Source organism: Salmo salar, chromosome ssa01 (genome assembly GCF_905237065.1).
Source record: "Salmo salar chromosome ssa01, Ssal_v3.1, whole genome shotgun sequence".
NCBI classification, from domain to species: domain Eukaryota; kingdom Metazoa; phylum Chordata; class Actinopteri; order Salmoniformes; family Salmonidae; genus Salmo; species Salmo salar.
The window spans coordinates 88959379-88971675 of record NC_059442.1 but is presented as its reverse complement, the minus strand read 5'-3'; the positions used below and the strand labels follow the sequence as shown (position 1 = coordinate 88971675).

Here is a 12297-nt window from a genome sequence, read left to right as displayed (position 1 = left end):
TATAGACCATGTGAATGTGTAGTGCTGTTACTACCTATAGACTGTGTAGTGCTGTTATTACCTATAGACCATGTGAATGTGTAGTGCTGTTATTACCTATAGACCATGTGAATGTGTAGTGCTGTTATTACCTATAGACCATGTGAATGTGTAGTGCTGTTATTTGGAAGGCTGTTTTGAACCCTGCCTTCCACTGGGCCAATTCATCATGCTGATTGACAGGCTGATTGACAGCTGTCACTCTTTCAGGGGATTGTGTGTGTGTGTGTGTGTGTGTGTGTACATTCATGTTAGTCTCCTGGGTTTTCTGCGCTGTAGATTAGACACAGACCACAATTCATTATTGAACCATCCTATACAGTGGTACACAGTGGAAATAGGTGCCTTTTGCCGACATGACTCTCGGCTCCCCTTCCTCTGTCTGTCTCTCTGTCATGGGAGGAAGACAAAAGGGTGGTGCTGCAGCTGCCATAAGTGAATAAGACCGCTGCTGTTGTCACGCCTGCTCCCGCTCCCCCTCCCTGGCACTCAAAGGCGCCAGGCTCCCCTGCATTACGCACACCTGCCACCATCAGTACGCACACCTGCCTTTCCCCGTCACGCGCATCAGCGTTTATTACCTCCCCTATATTTGTCCGTTCCTCATCTCTGTTCACTGCTTCTGCATTGATTGTCGAATGTCGTTGTTTTGCCCGTGTGCTGATACTGTGCCTGTCTTGTTTCATGTCTGTTCCTTATTAAATGTTGACTCCCCGTACCTGCTTCTCATCTCCGGCGTCGGTCCTTACAGCCGTAAGTAAATAAAACAACTTCTGTAAGTAAATAAGACCGCTGTCGTAAGTAAATAACACCGCTACCATAAGTAAATAAGACCGCTGCCGCGAGTAAATAAAGCTGCTGTCATAAGTAAATAAGACCGCTGTCATAAGTAAATAAGACTGCTGTCATAAGTAAATAAGACCGCTGTCATAAGTAAATAAGACTGCTGCCGCGAGTAAATAAAGCTACTGTCATAAGTAAATAAGACCGCTGTCATAAGTAAATAAGACTGCTGCCGCGAGTAAATAAAGCTACTGTCGTAAGTAAATAAGACCTCTGTCATAAGTAAATAAGACTGCTGCCGCGAGTAAATAAAGCTGCTGTCGTAAGTAAATAATACCACTGCCATGAATAAATAAGACCGCTGCCATAAGTAAATAAGACCGCTGCCGTAAGTAAATAAGACCGCTGCCGTAAGTAAATAAGACCGCTGCCGTAAGTAAATAAGACCGCTGCCATAAGTAAAGAAGACTTTATAAAAAAAGTTTGAAAACTGTATTTTGTTTTTTAATTATATTGTAAATTGGAATGGTAGAGTTATGTCTTTCATGGATTTATCAGAATTGTATGGGATGGTCTGCTCAATTCAAGATTACAACCAATTGATTTCAGCATTACCCCAAAAATCGAGCGGGAGGAGGTAGGGAACTGGTCTGTCTGCCCAATATAAAGGATCAAAACTGGCGGAGGAATAATAATAGCATTAATAGGAAAGTATACCAGTTTCATTTGAGGACCAGGATGTTGACAGCTGCGCCATACAGATTGCAAAATAGTTGAGAAGAGATTTTTGATGTACCTATTCCATGGTACTGGGTGTATGAGTTGATATATAAAATGACGCAAGATTCAAGACTTAATGCCCTTCAGCTAAAATTATTATATAGAATTCTTGCCACCAACAAAATGTTGAATGTTTGGGGCATACAATCATCGCAGCTCTGCAGATTTTGTTGCGAGGATACAGAATCAATAGACCATTTGTTTTGGTATTGCCCTCAGGTAGCCTGTTTCTGGTCTCAGGTTCAAGAATGGCTGAAAAAGGATAACAATCTAAAATGTACCTTAGAAATAGTACTGTTAGGAGATCTGGAGAGACCGGGTCAGTCAATTACTAATATACTAATACTCTTGGTAAAATTATTTATTTTCAATTTGCAATCTGTGGATTCTATTCAATTAGATATATTCAAATTGTTATGTTAAACATCACAGTGCAGTTGAAAGATATATGGTGCATAGAAATCCGAAGAGGGTAGCCAGAAGCGATAGGTGGGATTGGCTGATGTATGTACACATGCATATACACACACTCTCCTTCAAACGCACACTTGAGCACATTCATGGACACACACACACACACACACACACACACACACACACACACACACACACACACACACACACACACACACACACACACACACACACACACACACACACACACACACACACACACACACACACGTAAGTAGTGCCATGCGTCTTGGGGATCTCGTGTGACACAGCGGTCTAAGGCACTGCATCTCAGTGCTTGATGCGTCACTACAGACACCCTGGTTCGAATCCAGGCTGTATCACAACTGGCCGTGATTGGGAGTCCCATAGGGCGGTGCACAATTGGCCCAGCATCGTTACCATAAGTAAATAAGACCGCTGTCACAAGGAAATAAGACACCCCTTAAGTAAATAAGACTGTTGTTTTAAGTAAATAAGACCACTGCCGTAAGTAAATAAGACCGCTGCCATAAGTAAATAAGACAACTGCCGTAAGATATTATGACTGCTGCCGTACGTAATTAAGACCGCTGCCATATGTAATTAAGACCGATGTCGTAAGTTATTAAGACCTCTGCCGTAAGTAAATAAGACTGCTGTTTTAAGTAAATAAGACCGCTGTCGTAAGTAAATAAGACTGCTGCTCTCTCCTCTCTATCGGGCAGTGGAGTGTTAAGTGCTCTGTAGAAGTCTCTGTTGGATTTTCAGACTGATGCTTGACGAGGCTCCTGGGAGTCGGATGGGAATATGAATATGAGGACTGGGTAAATCCTCCCATCAGACAGACAAAGCTCTTTCCTTTCTGCTTTCTGTCTCATTCCCTCTTACTCTGTTCTCTCTACTGTATCTCTCTCTCCCCTACCTCTCTCTGTCTCCCTCTGTCTCTCTCTCGATCTTTCTCTCTATTTCACTCTCTCTCCCCTACCTCTCTGTCTCTCTCTTAGTCTCTCTCTATTTCGGTTTCTCTTTTGGTCTCTCTCTCTCCCCTACCTCTCTCGGTCTTTCTCTCGTCTCTCTCTCTCTCTCTAGGTCTCTCTCTCACTTAATCGAGTAAGATGGAAATGCAATTAACGTCAATCTCCAGTACAGTTTCAGGGTGAATTCAAATTAGTGCTTTTCTTTTGTTTTTCTTTCTGTCATTATCTCACAAGAAAAAAGTTACTACCATACCGGTCATGTACTTAGACGACAAAAACATCAATATTACCAAAGGGTCATTATTTTGGCCCATGCTGGCTTGGTTATGATATTAGACATGTATTGTAAAGTGAGAACAGCTGTCCATAGGTGTGTAAAATGTCACCACAAGTGTTAGTGATGTATAACTACAATGGACAAATGTCACTGTCTTGACATATTCTAATGAGGCCATGTTGGTACCAAAGTCATCTAACATTACCCCATTTTGTGTCTTGTCTCTACAGAGGGAGGTCAGATTAACAACAACGTGGGTTCAGGTCCCACCATGGGCCAGCCACTCCCCTACCCTGCTCTGAGCCAGCAACGACCTGGGAAGGAACTCAACAAGTACGCCTCTCTCAAGCTCGTAGGTGAGTGTCTGCTCTATCCGCTTTGTGTCTGTAGAGGCCTGGGTTCCACTAAGTAAGTCAGCCTTGTTCCAACCAGAACAGCCCAATGACTAAGCTTGATCAAATACCATTTCTATTCGTGATCATTGTGTACACATAACATTTCATGAAGGATTTCTGTATACTGCCCACTTTCGCTGGAACTGAAGACCGATGGGTGTGATGGATGCCATCTACCATAATGCCCTTCCTTTTGTTACAGCTGACAGTTTTGATACTTATCACTGCATCCTGTATCAAAAGGTTGGCTGGACTTCGCTAAAGACCTGTAGATCTCTACATGACTCCCTTTTTGTTCACAAGACCCTACTTCATAAACTTCTGTATAGACACCTAACCCGTTCACAGAATTGGTTAACTCTTGATGTTCCTAGGGTCTCCACCGAGCTACGTAAATCTGCTTTTAGTTTCAATGCACCGTAGTGCTGGAACAAAATCCCAAATCCATTTCTTCTTAATGTTCTGTTGCCGTTCGGGCAGTTTAGAGTGTTGATTGGGGAATTATTTGTGGACAAATGTAACTGTTTCTCTGGGTGATTTGTGATGTTTAAGTTGTGCTTCCAATGACTGTGTTTTTGTATTTTTATGTGTAAATATATGTATATTTTGTATGTTTGTGTTGTATTGTGCAGGGCATATCTGAAAAAGAGATCTAGGTCTTAATATGTCTTCCCTGTTAAAATAAAGGACTAATAAAAAATTATATAATACTCAATCAAATGTAGAACCAACTTGTTTTGACATTGACATTCTTTACATTCCTTTCACTGATGTCATATTTTATCTGAATAGAGTCTAGTCCACTCTATTTTGTAATGTTAATACCATAATACCATACGAGCAAAGCAAGTCTTCTTTAGTATGCGAAAGGCAGTTCCCCCAGAAACAAAATGATGGGATCTGTCTGGTTCTGTACTCTATAATACAACAACACAACATCACGGGAATTCAGAATATTCACACCTCTCATTGAGATGTTAAATGTAGGAGAAAGCTAATCATTTTAAATGCAATTCCCAATCCATCACTTCACTATTCAGTCCCTGACTAATTTTCAGCTTGGAAACAGATTGCTGTGATTGTTTACACAAAAGCAGTCCATTATGCTGGGGCTTTAAGAGAGAAGAGGAAGTATTTTTCTGTTTTGTGTGAATGTCACACAGTTTATATAACCACTAGCAAACCATTCAATCTGAGACAAATAAGAATGGGAAATGTTGACTGATTTGGCCCATATCTCCAGTTTGACTAATAAAGTGAACCAAATCTATTCAGCTAGCTATTAATGAGGCTATCTGCGTACTGCAGGAGGTCCAATGATACCAGCAAATATTTTTGAGTGATTATATTTTGCTTATCTCCTCCTCCCCCTCCTCTCCATCCCCCTCAAAGCATTTTTTATTCTTCTCATCTTCACCTACCTGCTCCTCAGGATATCTGATTTAATTTCTGTAATAGAGGATCTCCCACCCACTGTATTCAGAGCCTCTGTGAAATCTTCTCATTCTAGAGGCACTTATTTTAATCTGCTTTAGAGAGCAATAGAGACACCGTCCCAAGAGGCCATCTCCATTTTCTGGAGTCATGAACTGATGTTATGACCGTGGAGACGCACAACAACGATGTGATTGTGGAGACGAACAACTACGAGGACAGCTGAGCGAGAGAGAGAGAGCCTTCATTTGAGCTGTGTTATTGCATTTATCTGAACTTCCACTGAGCATTTTTTCTTCTCCCCTCCATATTGCTCTGGCCTTATTCCACTTATCACAAGCGGCTCTTAAACGACAGTGTTGTTCTTGACTTGACTTTGATTCAATTGACTTTGGTTCAATTCAGAAATCACGTACAGATCTTAAATTAGTGTTAAATACAAGTAAAACCAAGCTCATGCTCTTTAGGTCACGAAATGTTGACCCTGAGGACCTGCATATTTGCGCTACAAATGGAGCCCAAGTTGAGCTTGTTTCTCAATATAAGTACCTTTGGTGTCTGGATTGATGACAAGTTGTCCTTCGTAATGCATATAGAAAATCTGACTAAGAAGCTAAGATCCAAGATAGTTTTTTTTATATCGAAATAAATCATGCCTCAGTATTGACAATAGGAGAAAGATTGTTCAAACAACACTTCTCCCTGTATTGAATTTTGGTGATATTGTTTACATGCATGCGGCAACCTCTGTTATAGTTTGAAACCCTTGGACGCAGTCTACCATTCAGCAATACGTTTTATCACAGGGGACAATTTTAGGACTGATCATTGTGGTCTGTATAAAATGTAGGATGGACCTCTCTGTTTGTAAGAAGAGAGCTGCATTCTCTTTTATTTATTTACAAAGCAATCTGACAGAAACTCCCTCTATATGTAACTTAATTAATTAAGATAAGAATCATAAATTACCAAACCCGTTCACAGGAATGGATAACACTAGAGATCCCTCCAGTCTCCACAGATCTGGGAATATCTTCATTTAGTTTTTTTGCCCCTAATTTGTGGAACAGAGTTCACTGCAGTTACCTGTGCTGGTGCCACTCAGGCAGTTTAAATGATTGATTGAGGACCTCAATGTAGTTGAATGTGATTGCTATTATTAAATGATTATTTATTTTGTATTTATTTTTTATTGTACTGAATTGTATTGTTTTCTACACATATGCATGTTGTTTTAATATTCTGTTTTTATTGTAATGTGTATAGGGTTCTCTTGTAAAATAGATTTTCATCTCAATGTGACTCCCTGTTTGAATAAAAGTTAAATAACATTTTTATAAAATAGCATTCCCAAAAGGTAGCTACAGAATCCTCAAGCTGAGAAGCCACAATTCTGTTAATCAATATCTGTCTTCACTGTCCCTAAATTAATCTCTGTATAAGGTCACACTGTTGGATTTTAAAACCAGACATGGGAAATCTAACTAATAAAAGGGACCCAGTACCCAAAACTTAACCCTGAAGAAGGTTGGTTCTCTATCGTTCACTGGTGCAAATTATATTGCAATGCAAATGCATTTGTGTCTCAACTCCACTGCCCCCATGCCATAGAGACCGACAGTTAGGCTCTCTCTGATTTGTCAATCTCAGATAGTATTGTAGCGTAATTGGAGTTGACACATAATTTAGTCCCTACAGTCCCACCACCTCCGCCAAGCATCCACATTTAAATTGTTTCTGTCTGTGGCCTTTTGTGCCGGAGGGACTTACTCTCTGTCTGTCTGTCTGTCTGTAGTCGTTCTGTTTCTCATCAGCACGAGTATTTTCCCTGTGAATGTATGTGTGCCGTTGAGCTGACTGCTGCTAGATTGATTTACCTGTCGCCTGACTGAGTTTGATCCCAGAGGTGGTCTACTTGCAGCAAGGCAGGCAGGCAGATGCGAGGCAAGCTCAGCGTTCACAGCGCCTCATCATGCTCGCTGGAAGGACAGCAGAGTGATGAAATAGATGTATAGTTACAGAGCAAACTTCCCCAGTGACTCCATCTTCAAGGACGTGAAAAGCAACGGGCCATCCACCATAACCTGAGAGTCACACTAGGATGCTCAATAGCTAAGGATAAAGAGTAATGACTGAACCGGGGAACGTGAATCACCCGGTAAAAAGGACACATTTCTCAGTGGTAAGAGAGATTTGCTGACATGAACGACAGAGAAATGAATGAGGGGAATTAAATGTGACTGCACTCAGCAAGGAAATCTGATGGAGTGGTGTAGGCTAAGCTGGAGGGCACAGGTCTTGGGAGACAGGGAGCCTGAGGCAGACCTAGACATCTCTCACCAGCCTGGAAGCATCCTCATATCAATTGATGGTTGTTTCCCTGATCAGCCAGTCCAATTTCAATTCTCCCCATTTATTTACCTGCGTAGAAGTAGTAGCCTGCAGTCTCTGTATGCTATCACATTCAGAATACAAGGTTTGATCTAAGGCAGTCTGTTACATTGAGGGTTGGACCCTAATGAAAAAAAACATGATTTAAAATGTAAAATCATAAGAAATCATGTGTTTTGGAACACTTCACATGTGAAAACAAAAGTGACTCATTATGATACACACAGTGTTTTAAACATACATATTTGGTAGACATGACTACATTGTATGTTTATTTGTACAGTAATTATTATTCAACGTGTCATTACCTGGGATTTAAACTCACAACTTCTTGGTTCATGGCATTCTAATCTTTCTGCTACGCCACCATGTCTATAGCCTGGGTACCAGTCTCTCTAGATAATCCACTCCCTGTACTCCATGTCTATAGCCTGGGTACCAGTCTCTCTAGATAATCCACTCACTGTACTCCATGTCTGTATAAAAGGTCATGACAAGGAGTGGAATGTTAGCTAACTGGTACTCAGACTACCACGTCTGTATCAATGACTGATTTCACCTGTATTCCTACACTTTGGACTTCAAAGTAAAAAATACACTCTAGAAAAACTATTATATTTATCACAGTGATTCAGGAGTATCATTAAACCAGAATAATATGCCACACCAACATTAGACAACTATACAGAAAACCCTCAAATTGATGAAATAAGTAAATTAAATCAATGTTGAGAGAATATTCAGATTAACTGATAACTAAAATAGCGTCAGATGGCACTCTTTTGCTAAGTGCAGAGATGAATTATAGGTGAGGAATGTTTAGGGGGATGCTACAGACTTGATGGTGCAGCAGAAAGGTCAGCATCCCTCAAATCCAGAGGTTATGAGTTAAAATCCCAGATGGGGTCATATTTTAACTGAACAGCGTACCACTGTCACATGTGAAGTGTTCCAAGAACATGTTTTCACATGTGGAATTTACATTGTAGTAGATGCTCTTATCCAGAGCAACTTACAGGAGTAATTAGGGTTATGTGCCTTGTCCTATAGGGCACAGATTTTTTTCACCTCATCGGCTTGGGGTTCGAACCATCAATCTTTCAGTTACTGGATTAACGCTCTTAAGAGCTAGGCTACCTGCCGCCGTCACATCTGACATCTGATTTCACATTACTGATTTCACATTACACATATGTGAAATCATCTAGCAACCTGAATTTCTTGCTACGCCACCGGGTTTGTCGCCAAGACAGAGATCGGACACATTTATTGGCATGAATACATTTTTGCACTGCTGAAAGTTTCCCAGACTCAAGTCAGTAATTGTGTGATAATCTGACAACACCAATGAAAAAGTAGCAGAGCTCAGGGACACTTGACATTAAGTGTGCATAAATGCTCTGGGGAGTAGAACTTGCAACCTGTCACGCTCGTCGTACGAACTGGAAGCATACTCGGACCAACGTGCAGAGTGATCTGGGTTCCACATATTTTAAGTGAAACGCACAAAACAATAAAGAATAAACGATATGTGACGCTCAAGCAGTGCTCATAGGCAACTACACAGAAACAAGATTCCACAACCACAGGTGGGAAAAATAACTACTTAAATATGATCCCCAATTACAGACAACGATTAACAGCTGCCTCTAATTGGGAATCATACAAAACACCAACACAGAAAAAGAAACTAGAACACAACATAGACAAAGATATACTAGATCACCCCCTAGTCACGCCCTGACCTAGTACACCATTGGGAAACAATGGCTGTCTATGGTCAGGGCGTGACAGTTACTGTGGATAAGAGCATCTGCTAAATGTACCCCCCCCCCCAAAGGTGCGGACTCCGGCCGCAAAACCTGAAACCAAATGGGGAGGGTAGGGGGGGTGATTAATGTCGGTCGCGGCTCTGGTGCGGGACGAAGAACCCGCTCATCCCGCAGATCCAGCCACGGACCCAGGCTGAACACTGTGCCTGGACCTCGGTGTCAAGGAAGGCTCCTGCCATGGAGCGGGACTGGACGCCTTGCTTGGACTGGGCATCGGCGCAGGGGAAGGCTCCGGCCTTGGAGCTGGACTGGACACCATGCCTGGACTGGGCACCGGTGCAGAGGGAGGCGCTGGCAGGAGCTGGACTGGACGCCGTGTTTGGGGGGGCGCACTGGAGGCCTGGTGCGTGGAGCTGGCACAGGACGTACTGGGCTGTGGAGACGTACTGGAGACCTAGTGCGTATAGCCGGCATCAATGGTACCGGTTCGATGACACACCTGGCACAGAACGTCCTGGGCTGTGAAGATATACTAGATCACCCCCTAGTCACGCCCTTACCTACTACACCATAGAGAAACAATGGCTCTCTATGGTCAGGGCGTAACACAACCTTTTGGTCTGGAGTGCATTAATGTCTCAGCAGGGCCACCAGATGCTTATTTTTTTTATATCAAGAACATACTGTACAGTACCATTCAAAAATGTGGACACCTACAAATTTCAGGATATTTCTTTATTTCTACTATTTTCTACGTTGTAGAATAATAGTAAAGACATCAAAACTATGAAATACCACATATGGAATCATGTAGTGACCAAAAAAGTGTTTAACAAATCAAAATATATTTATTTTGAGATTCTTCAAAGTAGCCATCCTTTGCCTTGATTTGCACACTCTTGGCATTCTCTCAACCAGCTTCACCTGGAATGAAGGAAAAGCAAAAACCAAGCCATGAGGTTGAAGGAATTGTACATAGAGCTCTGAGACAGGATTGTGCTGAGACACATCTGGGGAAGGGTACCAAAACATTTCTGCAGCATTGAAGCTCCCCAAGAACACAGTGGCCTCCATCATTCTTAAATGGAAGAGGTTTGGAACCACCAAGACTCTTTCTAGAGCTGGCCACCAGGGAAAACTGAGCAAACTGGGGGAGAAGGGCCTTGGTCAGGGAGGTGACCAAAAACCCGATTAGAGCTCTGTCAGAGTGGCAGAGTTCCTCTGTGGAGATGGGAGAACCTTCCAAAAAGACAACCCATCTCTGCAGCACTCCACCAATTAGACCTTTATAGTAGAGTGGCCAGACGGAAGCCACTCCTCAGTAATAGGCACATGACAGCCCGCTTGGAGTTTGCCAAAAGGCACCTAAAGACAAACTATGAGAAACAAGATTCTCTGGTCTGATGAAACCAAGATTGAACTCTTTGGCTTGAATACCAAGTGTCCCGTCTGGAAGAAACCTGGCACCAAGGTGAAGCATGGTTGTGGCAGCATCATGCTGTGGGGATGTTTTTCAGCGGCAGGGACTGGGAGACTAGTCAGGATTGAGGCAAAGATGAATGGAGCAAAGTACTGAGAAATCTTTGATGAAAGCCTGCTCCAGAGCGCTCAGGACCTCAGACTGGGGGCGAAGGTTCACCTTCCAACAGGACAATGACCCTAAGCACACAACCAAGACAACACAGGAGTGGCTTCAGGACAAGTCTCTAAATGTCCTTGAGTGGCCCTGCCAGAGCCTGGAATTGAACCCGATTGAACATCTCTGGAGAGACCTGAAAATAGCTGTGCAGCAACGCTCCCCATCCAACCTGACAGCGCATGAGAGGATCTGCAGAGAAGAATAGGAGAAACTCCCCAAATACAGGTGTGCCAAGCTTGTAGTGTCATACCCAAGAAGACTCGAGGCTGTAATCACTGCCAAAGGTGTTTCAAAGTACTGAGTAATTGGTCTGAATACTTAGGTAAAGTATTTCGAAGACCTGTTTTTGCCTTGTCATTCTGGGTTATTGTGTGTAGATTGATGTGGAAAACAATTATTTTAATCAATTTTAGAATAATGCTGTAACCTAACAAAATGTGGAAAAAAATCTAAGCGTCTGAATACTTTCCAAAAGCATACACACAGAGAGATCCTTGATGTGAACCTGCTCCAGAGCGCTCAGGACCTCAGACTGTGGGCAGGACAACGACCCTAAGCACACAACCAAGACACATGCAAACAAGCCGTTTGTATGTGGCTGCTTTGAAAGTACACTGTTTTTTTTTTAGCTTTATTTAACCAGACAAGTCAGCTAAGAACAAATTCTTATTTACAATGATGGCCTAGGAACAGTAACTGCCTTGTTCAGATGCAGAACAACAGATTTTTACCTTGTCAGCTCAGGGATTTGATCTAGCAACCTTTCAGTTACTGGCCCAATGCTCTAACCTCTAGGATACCTGCCGCCCCAGCTAGCCTAGTGATTAGGTAGCCACTAGGATACCTGCCGCCTCATTGCTTATGATCAGGGGTGTATTCATTGCGCCGATTCTGTTGAAAAACAAAATTTAACGGAAGTAAAACGGAACGAAAACGGAGATAAACGTACCTAAATTTGTTCATTAGAAACTCTCGTTTGCAACTGTTGGACTAATGATTACACCCTAGATCAGCTAGATGCAGGCATGAGTGTGCAAAACGGTATCGAATGTGTCACTGTCTGTCACCTTGATTACTCAAAATTCTTTCAACCTGTGCACCTACTGTACGTTGTAAACTTTCATTCGTAGGCTAGGTTGTAGCAACCTCATGATGGGTACAGGGGAAAATGTTAGTATCATGTAGTAGCCTAAACCTATCAATGTTACATTGGGCTAGGTGAATGGAATATGAATGACAGTCATCCAATATGGTGTAATAGAAATAAGGCCATGCTCATTGAAAAAATATATCATCCTCCCTCATCTTAAACGGCACCGACCGCCAGAGTTTCACACATATAACAGATGAAATAAATGAAGTATAGTATGATGGG

At 42.2% G+C, this 12297-nt stretch overlaps 1 protein-coding gene across 1 annotated transcript in view; it reads left to right on the top strand.

Moving 5' to 3' along the window:
- The window catches only part of LOC106609275 (protein shisa-9B), a 63837-nt gene that overhangs the window by 39868 nt on the left and 11672 nt on the right, over window positions 1–12297 (top strand). Inside the window, exon 3 of the mRNA XM_014207903.2 lies at window positions 3522–3647. Within this exon, the coding sequence (XP_014063378.1) occupies window positions 3522–3647 (126 nt within the window). The remainder of the gene's footprint in view (window positions 1–3521; window positions 3648–12297) is intronic.